At 33.8% G+C, this 19,043-nt stretch overlaps 1 protein-coding gene across 3 annotated transcripts in view; it reads right to left on the bottom strand.

The window, feature by feature from the left end:
• l(3)76BDm (trafficking protein particle complex subunit 8 homolog l(3)76BDm) overlaps nt 1-19,043 on the bottom strand; it is a 447,636-nt gene that overhangs the window by 203,886 nt on the left and 224,707 nt on the right. For all 3 annotated transcript variants that reach the window (XM_090401248.1, XM_090401249.1, XM_090401247.1), the window contains one exon: nt 10,726-10,911. In XM_090401248.1, coding sequence (XP_090257374.1) covers nt 10,726-10,911 — 186 coding nt within the window. The remainder of the gene's footprint in view (nt 1-10,725; nt 10,912-19,043) is intronic.

Below are 19,043 nucleotides of genomic sequence, written 5' to 3' on the forward strand. Positions count from 1 at the left end.
CAGCTTTTGTTTGGTAGGGCTCATATTTCTTAATACCTTTAAATTCTAATTGGGTTATCAAATGAGATGCTTACATAACTGCAGCTGAATCCAGTTCACAAGGACACGATGCTGTACTTTCAGGTCTATTGGCAATTGTCTTCATGAATAGTTCATGTCTCAGATAGTTTAGGAACTGGCAACATGCTATGCTGAGGGACTGGTCATGTGGCTGTTGGCAAGTTTTGTTATTTAGTGTTTCAACATTGAAAAGTCAAATCATTATCAAATTCCTGACATGCAACCTCAAGGGGCGTAACAAGATATTATGATAGTACTACATGAAGAACTTACATCATTACCGACTTCCTATCAACAATTTTCCTCAAAATCAATGTGTTATCTGTCAAGACTCCAACATTCTCAGATCTTATATTTCTGTCTTCTAAGGCACATTTTATTGTATCAATCCACCTATATCTTGGTCTTCCTCTTGGTCTTTTTCCAGGCAACCTGGCAGACAACATTTGTTTTGCTAATCTTTCCTCTCCCATTCTGTTTAAGTGATAATACGTGACCATAGTCAATTAGACTTTTCATATTCCTTGTCTATTCTCTCCATGTGAATTTATGCATATTTGTATGTTGGAACATTGTGTTAATAATGACCAGTCCGTGTCCTGAGCAGAAATCCAACAGGTATTTGCCATTATTATTAGCTTTCTCTTTTCTCCAAATTTAACCAAAATATTTCTATACAGAAATATTTTGGTCTGACAATCATTTCCTACTCTACTATTTAGATCCCTAACAAGGATTTTGATTTCAATGTGTCAGCTGCTTTCTCTAAAGCCTCAAAAAATTTCTCCACTTCTACTAAGTAGAACCTTCTGTGAGACCATAGACACAAAGAAGTCTCACTGTTCAGTTCCCCATTCTGATATTTGCATACATCACTCACTTAGTATTGCCTGCCATTCAAGAAGATTATCCTTATATTTAGTGTTGAATACTATAGCTACTCCTTTTCCCTGATTATTGCCTGAATATAACATTTTGTATTTATTGCTTAGAAAGATCTCACCATCTTTTTTGTTTCAGTCACCCCTATTATATCAATCTGGTACTTATCCAATTCTTCTGCTAGTTCCATTTCTTTGCCACTCAGGCTTCTTATGTTGAGAGTACCAATCTTGAACTCTGATGTTGAGTTGGGGTGTGTTTCAGGATTTGTTCCAATAGCTGACTTTTCACTGTAGCTGACTTTTCACCAGGCGATGTCCCAGCCACCATGAAATTCTGTCATGTTGTACCATCATTTTACTCGTGGTTTAAGCAATAAGAATACAATTTGGTTGGATAAATCCCAAATTGCCAGCCCATCCTTGTTTGTTCAGTATCCAGAGAGATACCTAACAGACATACTGCACCACAAGAAGGTGGAGAATGGACATTAGGTCAGAAGCTCTGGTTGGTTCTCTGCATTCCTTTAAAAGCTATGTGGAAGTCTCCTCTCAGTTATACAGCTTTGACCCTTAAGCACCCAAAATCACAAATGTTTGTTAAACAGAAGTAACAATAGCCTGCATGGTCTCAAAGATCTCTCTCTCTCTCTCAATTCACATTCCTGGGACAGCAAATGGCATCAATAAATGTATGTCCTTCAACCATATATTAAATAAGAGTGCATACCTGAGAAATATGCAAAACCAAGGTTGAGTGCTGATATCTTACTTTACATCCGAGTACAACTTATATGTTTTCATATTAGAAGGTCCAAATGCTTGTTTTTATGGATTTTAATGTCATTCTACTGCACGCACATGCATGCAGTAGCAAAATACATCAATACTGTTCATACACTTACATGACACTACAATAGCAACTACAGACAGCAATTAAAATCACCCTATTTACTCTTTGTGCAATGACAAATGAGCAACTATAACAAAAGACACTTCACAAAGACACTTTTAACACACAACAACTTAAGATAAAGCAACTGCCAACTAACATGAAAACATCAAATCACATCAAAACCCTGATGGCACTATTTTGTGGCCATATATCAGCATCTCTTGCTATACACAGCAGTGCAATCATGCTATTATGAATGAAGCTAATTCAATGAATAGTGACACATCACATGATGCAATGACAATCCTAATGTATCTGCATACCCCTAGATATAAAACTTGAACTATATAGCTTAATACTGCTGACTTTTGCTGAACAAAAAGTGTTTTTAAAGCAATCTATAATTGTTATAGTCAGCACATATGATTATAAATCATCTACTGTTGCTTAAAATGCACTTTCTGTAGCATGCAGAGATACAACTGAAGTACAGTCGTATCTCGTTAATCCAAACTAATAAAAACCATGCTCGTTCAGATTAGCGAATTTCCTCCAAGAGGCAACAATAACTAGCGTTTAAGACAAAAATAATCAGATTCTAATGGTACATCAATTCAATTCTGTAAATAAATGAATTAACTGATAGAAAAATGCTACTGTACTGTAATATAAAACTTGAAAAAATAATATAGTACGCAAGTTTATTTTAGTAAAATATTTAGTTTGTATTTACCTGTATTGTTGAGGATTCTGATTTAATAAAATTGCATAGTTCAGTACATAACTTAATTTGCGTAAAAAATATCACTTTCTTGTACACAACACACAAAAAAAAGTTTCACAAAATAACACAAAAAAAAAAAATTTTTTTTTTATTTCTTTTTAAAAAAGTCACTTCTTTTGCTTCTTGGAAGCTAAACTTTTTTCAACTGCTTCTTCTCGGAGCTGCATTAGCAATAAAATTTTGTGGGATGGCATATTATTCTGCTTAGCTCATTCTATACACACATTAAAACTGTCAACTGCTTCTTCGTGTTTTACTTTTTTTTTCTTCGAATTCTTTATCGTCATCATCGCCTGCTAATTCATTCTGTAACATCATATTTATAATTTAAGCATCTGATTTGATTTCGAATTCACTTTCGGTTCTACCTGTAATCCATTCCATAACATCTATTTGTGAAATTTCAACATTTGGATTTATATTTTTAACCAAATTATGCCCGTTTTGAATATCCGCTTTTTGTGTATCACTGTAGTTATCTTCGTAAATTCTAGAAGGCCACAGTTTTTTCCATGACGCTCGACAGTGGTGATTCATGCTGATAATACAGTATGTACTGTACAGTATAAAAAAGCGAATGTGAACACACAATAAATCAAAATAGGCCTGCAGTGTAACCACACAATCGACAGTATGAAAAAAATATATACTGTACTGTAATAATAATAAAATAAATAATAACAGTTAAAATAATAATTATTAAATAAAAATAATAGCACACAAAATAATAATGCGTAATAGATAAAACTTTTTTTTTTCTTTCAAACCGCAGTTCGGATTACTGGAGGGTTCGGACTAAAGAGGTTCGGATTAGCAAGATACTACTGTATTAGCAAGACTTAGTAAAATGGTACAAATAGACACATAATAAATAAATAACAGTTAACACCAATGAGTAATATTAAGTAACATTTGCACAATGGAGAAAGTACAGTCCACTGGATTTCTTAAAATCTGGAACATGTAGGGAATTTTTGTAATATTTCAAACTTTCTTCTAACTTGAAGAAATTACAGCATATACTAATATTAATTACAATAACTTCAGCACTTCCAATATTTTAACAAAGTCAAACTGTCATCATCAGAGAACACAGAACAATGATATGTGCATGCAATTAAAGTTATTGTAATTTTGTCAAAAATAATAGGAACATCCTACATATAAGCCTTTCTACCAGAAGTCTCTTCATTAGGCTTGTCTTATATAGATTTTTATAAGGCTTTTCCATTGTACATGAAAGTGATAGCTCCAAACCCAGACTATGCCAGCTCATGTTACTTGATGTGTCTCTTATAATTCTTCTTTTTTTTTTTTTTTTTCTTTTAAACAAATAGCTGCATATATTCCAGACTGGGCAAAATAAGATAAAACAAGGTGATAAGATAAACAGATATAAACAGGAATGTGAGAAAGTAGTTTATTTTTCAGATGTTAAAAATGAAAAAGGGTATCAGAGAAAATGGAATGTAACTTGAAGGTAAAGTCACATGGTTATTCTCTTCTTAAGCAGTTGAAAATGGAGTAGCTCTATATCCACTTACGGCCTTGCGGGTGCAAGTGTCACTGAACATCTGACCAATAATGAACAGTATTAATGATGTTTACAAAATCTTGGAACTCAGCTAACTTCATCCTACTGTGAATTTATACCACAAAAAGTTTACATTAAACTGCAGAGTAAAAATTTTTCCAAGTTCCTCAGGATAGTTAGCCAATCTGAATGTGAGAGAAATTTTGATGCTGGGTGTTCCAGATAAGATTTATGCAAGTATACTTGAGGAAAAAAAAAAAGGAAAAAAAAGTGGAAACAAAACTTGGAGAAGAACAAACAAAGCTAAATAGGTGGGGCAAAGTTGAGAAATCAAGGTTCCATAAAAAATTCCGTTCTCTGTATTGAAGTTTTGTAAGTCAGGAAAATATATGTGGTAAGGTACCAAGAGAAAATCTAATAAAAATTCGACAATTCTATAGTATAAATGGGACATTATACAAAGCAATATACAACATATAGTTGTAAATCAGCAATTAGAACTGAAGGATGTACAAGAAGATGGTTTGACTTTCTTGCGCATTCTTCAACTAATGTAGAAGAAGATCAAACCGATATGGTTACATTAAGAAGGAAAATGACATTACCTGACATTAAAATCAGAGATAATAACTCAGCTCTTCACTTCATGCATATCATGTTATACTCCTAAATAAATCCACTAGAGGGCTTGACTCTACAAGTTTTCACGATTTTTTCACGACTCTTTAGCTAAATTGAATAATAGTAATAGGCAGGAAGAATAATAATAGGCAGGAACACAGAAAACATCAACTGCATTCTCAATGGAGAACCTATAGAATAAGTAAAATATTTTAGACAATTTTTTGTGAAGACAGCAAATTAGTTATGGAAATAGATAATAGAATAAGCAAAGCTGAGAAGCCAACTGAATAAGCTAATAAAGAATAAGAGAAAAATCAGCAGAATTACCAAACTAACAATATCAAACCAAGTTTAACTTAGGGATCTGAGAGCTGGGTTAGAAATACTACAGTTAATCAAAAACAAGACGCTACCAATATAAGAGTTCCAAGAAAAATTAGAAGAGCAAACAGATTGCAGAATCATATTAAACATAAAGATATTACAAAGAAAGTTGACATCATTAACATTCAAGGACGTGCAAGCTGAGCTAATCTGTTACTCCAGATTACTGAGGACTGAAATGTAAGATATAACCACATTATAGAGTTGACAAATAACATTAATAAGAAAATTGTTGATAAGAAGTTAGTAATAATATAAACTTAATAATTTAGTACAACCATAGAATCCTGTACAATCTGAGGACACCGTCAGGAATCGATGGTAATGCTCCTTTCTGTCTGCATTTATATAGTTTGTCTGAACAATTGAAATAATCAGTGTTGATTAAAAAATTTAATAATAAACTTAAGAGTGACAAATGGGAAATACTGTTTAATTAAATTCAGGATATCTCCAAGCGTATGTTTGGGAATAATAAAACAACATTTAGGCTAATTCAAGTACCTATAGACACGACAAAGCTTAAAAATTTTGTTTTTAATATTCTGCTGATGTGATTTTTTAAAATTATTTCTAATGTGATAGATGTGACTTTTTTTAAATTATTTCTAATTGTTCCGAACGTTCTGCATGTTTATGCATTCAATTGAATAATCTTGATTAATGAAGGGGTGCTTAAGAATCAAAGCTGTATAACTGAGAGGAGACCTCCACATTGCCTTTAAATAAATGAGGAGAACCGACCAGGGCTTCTGACCTAATGTCCAATCCTCACCTTCTCGTGGTGCATCCTGTTGGTGTCTACCTGGATACTGAACGAACGAGGATAGGCGGACAATTTTGGATTTAGCCGACCAAATTGTATTCTTATTGACTTAAACCTATATACAAAATGATGGTACAACATGACAAAATTTCATGCCGACTGGGGCGTCGCCCAGTTAAACAAGGCCCCCATTGTTTTCGCCAGGGAACCAGGGCGAACAGCAAAAAGTCAGCTGCTGGAACAAATCTGAAAGCACACCCCAACTCAACATCACCAGAGTTAAAGATTGGTACTATCAACGTAAGAAGCCTGAATGGCAAAGAAATGGAGCTAGCTAAAGAATTAGATAAGTACCAACATAACATAACAGATCAACATAACAGGGATGACTGAAACAAAAAAGACAAAAACTGGTGAGATCTTTATGAGCAATAAATACAAAATGTTATATTCAGGCAATGGCAATTAAGGAAAAGAAGGAGTAGCCATAGTATTCAACACAAAATACGAGGCTAATTTTCTTGAATGGCAGGCAGTCTCAAGTAGAGTGATGTGGGCAAATATCAGAATGGGGAATTGGACAATGAGACTTATATGTGCCTATGGTCCCACAGAATGTTCTACTAAGGTAGAAGTGGAGGAATTTTTTCAGGCTTTAGAAAAAGCAACTGACACAATGAAAAAGGAAAAGTTGGTCCTTGTTGGGGATCTAAATAGCAGAGTAGGAAATGATTGTCAGACATACAAAAATATTTGCAGAAAATTTGGAGAAAAGAGCAAAGCTAATAATAATGGCAAATACCTATTGGATTTCTACTCAGGACATGGACTGGTTATTACTAACACCATGTTCCAACATAAAAATGTGCACAAATTCACATGGAGAGAAGAGGCAAGGAATAAGAAAAGTTTCATAGACTATGCTATTGTTGATAGTGATGTTTTCTCCCTGGTGCAGGACACCAGAGTGTACAGAGGATTTGAAATTGGAAGCGATCACTATTTAGTCTTCAGCAGGAAAAAATTGAATTTTATATTGATAATAACATGTAAGAAAGTTATAAAGCTAATAAAAGTTGAGCAGCTCTCAGATGTAAACTGTAGACTAAAATACACAAAGATTATTGAAGAAAAAATGAAAGAGTTTGAGAACAGGAACCAAACCTTGCAGATTCAGTGGCAAACCTTGAAGAAAACCCTGATTGATTCAGCCAGAGAGGCATGTGGTGAGGTTGTCTACAAGGATAGAAAAATCAGAACTCCATGGTGGACACAGGAAGTTAAAGAGGCAGTGAAGGAAAAGAAGAAAGTATATCAAAAGATCCTGGCAAATAAGTCAGCTTTTGCTCTCAGAGAATACAGAGATGAATGTAAGAAAGTGAAACACTGTGTAAAACTAGCTAAACAAAAGTCATGGGAGGACTTTGGCAAGAACATAGAAAATAAATATCAAACAGTGGTAAGATATTCTGGAGGCTGTTGAAGAAGTTTAGAAATGGAGGAAAGAGTGCTGTAAAAGGAGTTAGAGATGATAAAGATGACATGTAAAGTGGCTGTACTACATAGTTCAGAAAGCCTGGACAGAGGGACAAATTCCCAATGATTGGAGTAGAGCTCTCATAGTACCCATATATAAAAAGGGAAATAAAACTGAATGTCAGAATTACAGAGGTATTTCCCTGCTGAGTGTTCCTGCTAAGATCTCTGCAAGTATACTTGAGAAACAGTTGAGAAGAATTGTGGAAGAAAAGCTTGGTGAAGAACAAGCTGAATTCAGGCCAAATAGAGGCTGTCAGGATCAGATCGTCACTTTACGACAAACAGTTGATAAAGCATATAATATAACAAAGATCTGTATTTAAGTTTGGTCGATCTGAAAAAGGCATATGACAATGTGCCAAGAGAAAAGCTATTCAATACACTACAGTTATATGGTGTGAATGGGGCATTATATCAAGCAATACTTAGTCTTTATTTGAGTTGTAAGTCAGCAGTTAGAAATGATGGTTTAATTTGAAATCTAGTGTCAGACAAGGATGTACTTTATCCCCTGTGTTATTCATTATCTATATGGATCACATTATGAAGGAAAGTGGTATTAAACATGATATCAGAATTGGAGATGTTAACGTCAGCTCTTTGCTTTATGCGGACGATGTTATACATCTAAATAAATCCGCTACAAGTTTGCAAGATTCCCTGACTAAATTGAATAACTGTTGTAATAGATATGGTATGAAGGTCAGCATTAAAAAGACAAAGACAATGAAAATAGGTAGAATTGTTGAAAATATCAACTGTGTTGTGAATGGGGAACCTGTGGAACAAGTAAAACATTTCAGCTACTTAGGCACAATTTTTACTGAAGATGGTAAATTAAATATAGAAATAGACAACAGAATCAACAAAGCTGGTATGGTAGGCAGTCAAATGAATAAATTCATATGGAATAAGAGAGAAATTTGACCAAAGACTTGAGACCGCAGATATGAGAGTCCTGAGAAAGATTAGAGGCATGAACAGATGGCATCAATGCAACATCATATTAAAAACGAGGAATTAGGAAAGAACTTGACATTGTAAGCATCCAGGAATGCATTAGTAGAGCTAATCTCAAGTGGTATGGTCACTTAAACAGAATGGGCAAGGAAAGATTAGCAAAACAAGTGTTCTCTGCCAGATTGGCAGGAAAACGACCAAGAGGAAGACCAAGATATAGGTGGATTGATATGGTACAAAGTGCCTTAGACGATAGAAATATAAGATCTGATAATATTAGAGTCTTGACAAGTAACAGACTGATTTGGGGGAAAATTGTAAATAGGAAGTTAGTAATGACGTAAATTTTTCATGTAGTACTATCATATCTATCCTGTACACCCCTTGAGGGTACGTGTTAGGAATTTGATGATGATTAATGAAGGCAAAGATGTATTCAAACAAGTTAATACTTTGGCTAATAATGGTGTAATAGTTCTGATTTATCCTATAAAACTTGATGTCTCATTTCCAAAGTGTCTTGTGGTCCAGCTGAAGAGAGAGCATGTGTGATGACAAAGCTGAGGCTTCATTTTTATATTCAATATCTCGAACATGTTCTTCAATATGTTGTTCAATTGATTTTTCTCTCAGTCCACAGAAAGATGACTGGCAATTGCACCATAGCCGATAAACACTCGCATATTGAAGAAGTGGGCTATGTTGAGGTTTTGCAGAACTTGGTAATGATCTAATCTTGATAAAGTGGATAAATTCTACTTTAATTTTATATTCCTTAAGTATTTTTGCTAGTTTTATAGAAACAGAGCTAATATATGGGAGCATGATGAATCCTCTGTTTTCTTCTTCATTAAAAATTTCTCTGGTCTCATGATCACTCTCACCAAATAAAGGCATACTGGTCAACTTCTCAGACATTCTTATGAAATTTAATGTTCTTGTATCCCAAGTCCCTTCCAGAACTCTTAATTCTATGAATACAATTAATTAGTATAATTATAATTAACAGAATTATAATAAAAGACAAAAAATACTGCACATATATATATGTGTGTGTAGTTCTTGCTTTAATGTGCTATTCATCCACTTAATTCCAATGTCATTTATTCTCCTAACTCTGGGGATGTAGTCAGATATTGTTTCCTTCAACAAAAAGCATTTGACTCTCATACCAAGTCACTACTTCAAGATGCCTTCACAGTTTATAATAATCACCTGCTTGCTTTTTTTTCAGTTCCTTCTCAGAGCTCTTAAATGTACTGTCATCTCCCAGGTAAAGACTGCATGATCACTCTCATCAAATAAAGGCATAATGGTCAACTTCTCAGACATTATTATGAAATTTAATGTTCTTGTATCACAAGTCCTTTCCATCACTCTGAGTGATTCTATAAATATAATTAATTAATATAAATATAATTAAAAGAATTACAATGAAAGATAAAAAAAATACTATGTAGTGAGTAGGTGGTATGGTGTGGATGATGTAGTAGAACGTAGATGGCATAGTGTGGATACTATAAAATGACAGTCAATTGTGCACAGAATTAAAATAATTAATTAGTAACCAAAAACAACAGACTTTATGCCATACTAACAGCAGGTAGCATAGTGAGGGTGGCGTCCCATGATGAGTCTTTGGACTCCCAGAGGTCTCATGAAATAATATCAAAATTTTCTTAGTCTCCATAACTCAGTCAATAATGGCATTTGGTTGGAAAAAACCTAGGTTTGAATCCCATGTAAGAATATGAAGAATTCATCAATCCTAAACAAACTGAGGAAAAGGAGATCAAAATTACAGTGCATGTGACAACAGATAACAAAATTCTCCAGCTCTATTAAATGATACCAGAGGCTAAATAACAGTATTAGTTAATATAATTATTTGAGCCCAACTACCATTTAAACTGATAATCAATAAGACAATCAATAAAATTAAGAGCAATGGCCAAAATATGCATGGTATGAAACTTCCAAAGAAATCTAAATATAACAACATGTAGGTAAAGTTCCTGAAAAATATGAATTCACACTATGTAAAGAATACCATGCAAAGATTAGATCTCCCATATGCAAATTTAAATGTTTTTGGCTTGAAATAAAGGCAAAGAGATTTTAGCAACCAATCTCATATTACAACATTATCTGGTAGTGTTAATATCCCTATTTAAGCTTGAAGCTTTCTGGACATCTCTAAAATTGTATTTTTTCAATATTCTCATTTCATAATACTCTCTAAATGATGAATGTTGAAAGTAATAATTTCTATAACAATAAAAATTATTAAATTCTTACCTCCTACAACAGCTACTGGTTTATAGATATTTCTGGTATTGCTAGTAAAACAGTGCAGCTGAGGAGTGAAAAACATAGCAGGTGATTCTTGGGCAGTGGTTATAACTAGCTCCTCCAGCTTAATCCACATAGCATTGTTACAATCTCCTTTGTCAAAACTTATCCCTGAGATAATTACAAATCCATCTAAATAAAATAAAATATTATCAGAGAGAAGTAAATTATATGAACTATATAAGAGAAACAAAATTTTTAAGAAGTTAAAAAAATTATCAAAAGTTAAACAGAAAAAAGTTTTTAAAAAAGTGATACATGAGGAAAAAAAAAAGAAACAAGACTACACATTAATTGTGAGAGAAGATTTATATGTGCATATCATATCACAAGTTAAAAATGAATAAACAGTACAAGGATTATACCCTTTTATGCTAAATAATGCCTCTAGAGGAATATGATCACTTCTCTGCAACCAGTGAATGAATGCACCAAAGTGAAAATTTTCCAACAAGGGAAATATTACAATTTTCAACAACCAGTATTTCTACATGTTCTAGAACATTTAAAAGAAAAAAACTTATAATGTCAATTAGAATGCAGTTTTCAATTCTCAAGTCGAAAGGGAACATTCAAAGATAAAAGATGGAAGGGAACCCTGTGGGCAAAGATAGATATTGCAATTCAAATTGCTAGCCTAATTTGGCCAAGTGGTTTGAGTATCCCCATTCCAACCAACAGATTGTGGGTTTGAATCCCAACATGGGCAGGGATGTTTGTGATTGTCTTTTGGTGGGAGATGAAATTCATTGCATGGTGAAAAACCAGACCAGACCAACCATTTAAGACAACCCTGCTTATAGGTGGTCTTAAATGGCTTGTAAAAAGTTCCACATTTAGTCTTTAGAGCAGGATTTCCATGCTATGTAAAAAATAAAAATTATAAAACACATAAATAAACAGAAAAAAATCCTTAACCCACTTGTCGGACTAATGTATCAGAATTAATAAATCAAAATAATATCCGAATTTCATGGAATACCACATGAAAATCTATTAGGTAAACTATTATATAATGGGGAGGGACACAAATCTGGTGAGGGTGCCTGAAGACATTAAAGAGTAGCATATGGTGAACTGAATCAAAGAGAAGACAGGTGACAAATGGTGTACCACAGGACCTCAGTAGGCTTATAACCTTTCATGAGTGGGAATCACACAAAAATAAATAAATTTATATTAATGACAGAAGTATCAGAAACTGGGGTGATAAGTTTTACATTAATGGTTATAATAACTTGACCAAAAATTAATCATTTGATGAACAACAATAAAAGATAACTACAATGAGAGAATGTAAGGAATATTGTATTTTCAGGAAGGACAGAGAGAACAGCATGGGGGGTGGGGTGGGAGGAATACACTGCTAATGACAAGAGAAGAACTGCAACCAACAAGATAAGAAGGGCAGCACGACAGTATGAGAGAGGTAGTGCATCTGAAGCTATATGGGTACTAGATGAAAGCTAACAGGACAAAATATGGTTGGTTGCTACTATAGGTTAGGCAGTGTTTCTCAAAGTGTGGTATGTGTACCCCTGGGGGTACGTGAAAGGTCTTTGGGGATACATGGCAATTTTCGGCTATGCATCCTTAATGCATGGAATCGTTATTAAGAAAAAAAAATATTTTAAATGTATATATTTTTCAATAAACTATATACTATGTATGAATTCTCCTACTCAAATTGTGATAACTGCTTCATTTGAATAGTTTGCAAATTTGTAGGCGTTCACTCATGAATCTTCATTCAGCTTTGTATAATACACTGCGAGCCTGCAACATCGCGAAGAGAATACAATAGTGACTGATAAAAAAGTAATTATATAAATCATTAGCAGATGTAATTAAGACAGTTAAGTAGATATTAATCAATGTGCTTCATTATTTGATCATATTACAAATTTGTTGTTAGTTAAAATAACAATAGGTTTGTACTACTTTTACAGTCATATAATTGCTTTAATAATGTGTGGAAGTTATAATACCTATAATAAATATTATAATTCTTCTAGTTTCAAATCCTTAAGTATAGATCATTGGTTAAAGACTGTATTTAGAAAACACAAAAGAGAGCAATATAATAGATACAAGTAGCTGTGAGCAACAAAAAAACGTTGATATTGTATCTGGATGAAATGAAATTGATAAGGGTGTGTTGTCTGACATCTCTAAAGAACCAACTAGGAAGAAGATGAAAAACTTCGTAAGTACGATATGAATTACTTGAAATGTGGATTTTCATGGACGGGAAATGAAGAAACCTATTCCATTATGTGTCATTTGTGGTGAAACTTTAAAAAAAAAGTATAAACCATCTAATTTAAATTGCCATTTTGAATCGAAACATAATGAAAATACAAGGACAAACCTATAGAATTTTTTCAAAATAAACTAAAAAATTTAAAAGAATCTCAAAAAATGATATTAATTGTATCAGGAGGCAAAAATAAGAAGGCTTTAGAAGCTTCATATCATGTGTCGCTATTAACAGCAAAAAGTGGTGCAGCAGAAACAATTGGTGAAACTTTGGTCAAGCCTGCATCAAAAATAATAGTAGAAATTATGATCACAGATAATGCAAAAAGGTCTTTTCATGGGATTTGCCTTTCAAATAGTACTGTTCGTTGAAGAATCACTGAAATGGCTGTAAATATAAAACATACATTGTTATCCAATATATGCAATCAGAACAAATGTCAGGAGGATAAATCAGGAGTTAAATGAATGAGCTGCAGCAGCATCAAGCAAAAAAAAAAAAAGTGCAGAGCATAAAGAGAAATGTGAACAGCTAACTCAAGAACAGATAAACAGAGTGAACAGTACGGTCTTCTTCACCCATAGTTCTAAATGAACCGTTGGGTCATTCATGGCTGGTAGGTGATACTCTTTGCTAGCCTCCTCCAGTCGTCTCGGTCTCTTGTTCTTGATGTCAGTTGAGAAAGAGAAGAATTTGTCCATTTTTTGATGTTATCAGTCCATTTTAATCAAGGTCGGTCCCTAACCCTTGATCCAGGAATGATTCCCTCTAGGGTTTGCTTTGGAATGCCATTAGCCCTCTCCACATGTCCGAACCATTTCATCTGTCTTCTTCTGATGACGGTCAGAATATTTTCCCTTTTTCTCCAATCTATTGAGTCAATCAGTTTTTGGACATTTTCATTGGTTTCGTGAGTGGTATAGGGAATTCTCAAAAGTCTTCTGTAAGTTTTCATTGCGAAAGACAGGAGTCTCATTTTCCTTCAATAAAGTCCAGGCCTCACAACCATACAAAAGGACAGAATTCACCAAGGTGTCAATTAGTCTTAGTCTGGTTGTGATTGCTATTCTGTTATCTCCCCACAATGGTTTTAACTTCTGCAGGGCCAAGGTTGCCTTAGCAATTTGGTATTTAATGTTGGTTTTTGAACGACCATCTTGACTCAACGTGCTTCCTAGATAAGTTCTTCCTTTAAATTCTTTATATTCTCAATTTGCTTATTGCCAATTTGTATCTTTAAGAATTCAATGTCTGATTTTGAGGTTATCATTGTTTTTGTAGGTTTATGTATAATCCATATTTTTTTTAATGTTCCAAAAACACGGCTGGTTATCTCTTGTAATTCTTCTTCACTTTCTGCCAGAAGATCGATATCATCAGCAAAACATAAGTTATTTATTCTTAGTCTGCCAACTACTATTCCAGTGTCATATTCATAAAGAGCTTCATCTATGACATATTCCAGAAAACAATTAAAAAGAGGGGACAAGATGCATCCTTGTCTTACCCCCCGTTCTGCACGGAACAGTTCACTGCTGTAATTTTTAATTTCAATTTTGATGAGGAATAATTTTGGAATAATGATGAGGAATAAAGAGATTTAATAATCCTAATGATTTTGTTGTCAATACCATAATGTTCTAAAATTTTCCATAATGCCTCGTGCCATATTGAGTCAAAAGCTTTTTGAAGGTCTAAGAAGTTGTGACAGATTATTTTGTTATGTTCTATGTATTTTTCACCTAGTATGTGTATTGTAAAAATATGGTCGATTGTACTTCTGGACTTCCGGAAACCTGCTTGTTCATCTGATACGTTCCGTTCTGATACGTGATCTGATACGTGATCCGTTCTGCACGGAACAGTTCACTGCTGTAATTTTTAATTTCAATTCTGATGAGGAATAATTTTGGAATAATGATGAGGAATAAAGAGATTTAATAATCCTAATGATTTTGTTGTCAATACCATAATGTTCTAAAATTTTCCATAATGCCTCGTGCCATATTGAGTCAAAAGCTTTTTGAAGGTCTAAGAAGTTGTGACAGATTATTTTGTTATGTTCTATGTATTTTTCACCTAGTATGTGTATTGTAAAAATATGGTCGATTGTACTTCTGGACTTCCGGAAACCTGCTTGTTCATCTGATAGTCTGCTTTCTATTTTCTTTTCAATTCTTGACAATAGTATTTTTAACAGGATTTTGCTTGGATGACTAATAAGGCTTATTGTTCTATAGTTGCTACATTTATTGCTGTTTCCCTTTTTAGGGATAGGTACAAGGACAGAAGTCCACCAATCAGAAGGCCAAGTCTCTGTGTTCCATACGTCCTGGAATAAATTTAGCAAGGTGTCTATGATGATGTCACCTCCTTCACGTATCAGTTTCACTGTGACACCATCACTTCCCGGTGATTTTCCAATTTTTGAGGAGCTAACTGCTGCAATAACTACTTCTTTTAATATCGGGTAATCTCCTTCCTCCGAACCTCCTGGCAAAATTCCATCCAAAATATCAGTCAGTTGAGGGTCCTTTTGAAAAAGCTTGGTTGCGTAACATTTCCATCTATCAATTATTTTCTGGTTATCCGTGATAGGAGTTCCATCTTCATCTTCTGTGCTCCTATTAATTGCAGTAAAAGGTTTGGTTAGCTTATTGATAATTTGAAAAGCACTTTGAGAATTATTTTTATTTTAGTCCTCTTCTATATTTTTGCATTCATCCAATATCCATAAGTTTCTAGCATGTTTGATTTCTTTTTTAATAATCTCAGTAATATTTTTATACTGTTCTCTATTATCACCACTATTAATATGAGATTTCAAATATCTTCTTTCGTCACATAGGTCCAAAATATTGTTGGTTATCCGTGGTTTATTTATTTTCCTTTTGTATCCAAGGATTTCTTCAGCTGTCTCAGTTATCTTTTCTGAGAAGTATTTGGTTTTAGATTCGATAATATTATGTTTCCTGAAGCTTGTGTATTTATATTTATATTTTAAATACAAATTAAAACAAAAATTTGTTTTAATTTGTATTTATATAGTGTATTTATTTGGGGATCTTTTAATTTTTCTATATTATATCTTTTACGAGTTGATTTTGTAGGTAATCTTTCCCTCATTTTCATATTCACAGTTGCGATGACTATATTGCGGTCACTGCCAATGTCGGCTCCAGGAAATGATCTGGTTCTTGTGAGGTTGATGCAGTTTTTAAATCTTGTGCTTACAAGGATAAAGTCAATTTGGTTGTGTGTTTTACCATCAGGGGAAGTCCATGTCCATCTTCTGGAAGGTTTATGGGGAAATAGAGTGATGGTAATGGTAAGTTCATTTTGTGAGGCAAAATTGATCAATTCAAAACCTCTTTCGTTTGTCTCCCCATAGCCATATGGTCCAACAAATGGGAGATAATCCTTGCCGATGTCTGTTCCAATTTTGGCATTCCAATCGCCCTGTACAATCAAAAGGTCTTTTCTATTCACTCTGGTGATTGTTGCAGTATGGTAACTAAAGCAAAATCAGACAGTAATATGAAATTTGCTGAACAGGACAAAAACACTCCCAAAAAGTTTTTTCTTTTTTTTTAATATTACTGTATAGTAAGTAAAATGGAAGAATGATATTTTGAAGGGATAACTTTAATGAGAACAGATGACAGAGAAGTGAGAGAAGTGGGAGAAATAGTTGAATTTCTGAGTGATCACTTTGTGAGGAGGTATCACTGGGTCAGAGATAATACAGTAACTAATAGAACAGTGATCAGCATGAGAATAGAGGCAGATGAACTGGAGATTTTAGAATATTAAGAAGTCCCAATGTAAATACTGCCATGAAGTTTGAAGGTTTGGTAGAGTCCTAAGGAAGTAGAAAGAGGACAAAAATAAACCCATTACATAAAAAAATGTAGCAAATTATAAATTAATTAATATCTCAGGAGAGGTCATTAATGCATCACAAAATGTGTGATAGAGAGCAAAATTCAAAAATAAGAGGATCAGAATATGATATTCTTATAGAGGAAAGTACAGTTTTGCAAACAGGAGGTCTTATCTTAGTGATTTACTCACTTGGTGCACAATGAAGATCTGATCACAGGATCAAAAGATCTGTCAATAACAAAGTTAGCCAAGTTGTCTTCCTATTAGGGGAGAATGATTATGCAGCCTTGACTTAGGATATTGCTAAATGTGGAATTTTATATGTGGTAAAGGGTAGGTGATTATGAAAAACGTAGGCAGTAGCTAGACATAGTACCAAGTCAAAAATCTGCAAGGGAAAGATGTTAACAGTATATGGGTGATGGTCAAGCAATAGCTGAAGGATCTACTGTATTCATAAGGTCAAGAGCTGCAAAAAAATAAATAAAATGTCATGGAAGGTATATAAGGAGAAAGATGATCACAGTAAGCTCACAAGTAGTACAAGGTAAAGCATGGTAAGGAAGAAAAAAAAATTAGATGAAAAGAAATTAGCTGAGCAGGCCAAAGAAATCCCCAAGAGTTTTTTTTGGAAGTGGCTAAAAGTAAGAATGACTATGGATAACTTCAATTGATGGAGTGGTAGGAAGGTGACAGAAACAGACAAAATAATTGAGTTACTAAGTGAACATTATGCAAGGGTTTACTATCCAAGTGAAGATACTGCTATGGAAAGACCCATTGTGAGAATAGGGGTTAATGAATTGGAAGAACTTAGAATACTGCAGCATCTTAACTCAAATATAGCCATGAGATTTGATGTGACGTCAGCTTGCATATTACAAGAATGTACAAAGGAATTGGTATTGCCTCTGATGAGGCTGGTTAAGTTGGTGAAGTTGTCAATGCATCAAAAAGGAGAGTAGACGATATGTGGAGAGGATGTTCAAAAGGCCAATTTACTATTTTTTTCTAACTGCACAGTGAAGTTGATACTAGTGTGTAGGTTGTCAATTTTAGTTAAAAAAAGAGGAATAGCATCTTCAGAGTGAGATCATCATCCATATAGAATACACAAAATGATGGTTGAGGTTGTATGGAAGAAATCAGTGTCATCTATATGCTCAGGGTAGAAAGTGACTAAGGCTGGAGAAAGGCTTCCCATGGAAGTAACTTCAATCTTCTCATCATCACCATCAAATTCCTGTCATGTACCCTCAAGGGGTGTACAGGATATGATCGTACTACATGAAAAATTTACATCATTACTAACTTCCTATCTACAATTTCCCTCCAAATCAGTCTGTTACCTGTCAAGACTAACATTATCAGATCTTATATTTCTATTCTTCTAAGACACTTTTCACCATATCAATCCACTTATATCTCGGTCTTTTTCCAGCCAACCTGGCAGAAAACACTTGTTTTGCTAATCTTTCCTCACCCATTCTGTTTAAGTGAACATACCACCTGAAATTAGCTCTGCTAATGCATTCCTGGATGCTGGAATAATATCCTCATTTTTAATATGATATTGCCATTGATGCAATCTATTCATGCCCCTAATCTTTCTCAGGACTCTTATATCTATGGTCTTTAGTCAAGTGTTTTATTTCTAACCCAGCTGTCAGATCTATAAGTTAAAATTGGTTTGTGCACTGTCTTGTATACAGCTAATTTAGTGTTTTGACTAATTTCTCTCTTATTCCATATAAATTTATTTGGTTGACTTCCTACAGTATATACCAGCTTTGTTTGATTCTGTTGTCTACTTCCCATTTAATTTGGTAAATTTAGTGAAGATGGTAAATTGTTAATTTACCATCTTCACTCAAAATCGTGCCTAAGCAGTTGAAATGTTTCATTTGTTCTATAGGTGCTCCATTCACAATGCAGTTGATATTTTCAATGTTTCTGCCTATTTTCATTGTTTTGTTATTGCTGTATACCTTATCTATTGCAATAGTTATTCAATTTAGTCAGGGAATCTTTCAGACTTGAAGCAGATTTATTTAGAAGTATAACATCGTCTGCATAAAGCAAAGAGCTGACATCAACATCACCAATTTTGATATCAGGT

The sequence above is a fragment of the Typopeltis vanoorti genome, chromosome 12, assembly GCF_054136105.1.
Source record: "Typopeltis vanoorti isolate ZY-2024b chromosome 12, IOZ_Tvanoo_1.0, whole genome shotgun sequence".
NCBI classification, from domain to species: domain Eukaryota; kingdom Metazoa; phylum Arthropoda; class Arachnida; order Uropygi; family Thelyphonidae; genus Typopeltis; species Typopeltis vanoorti.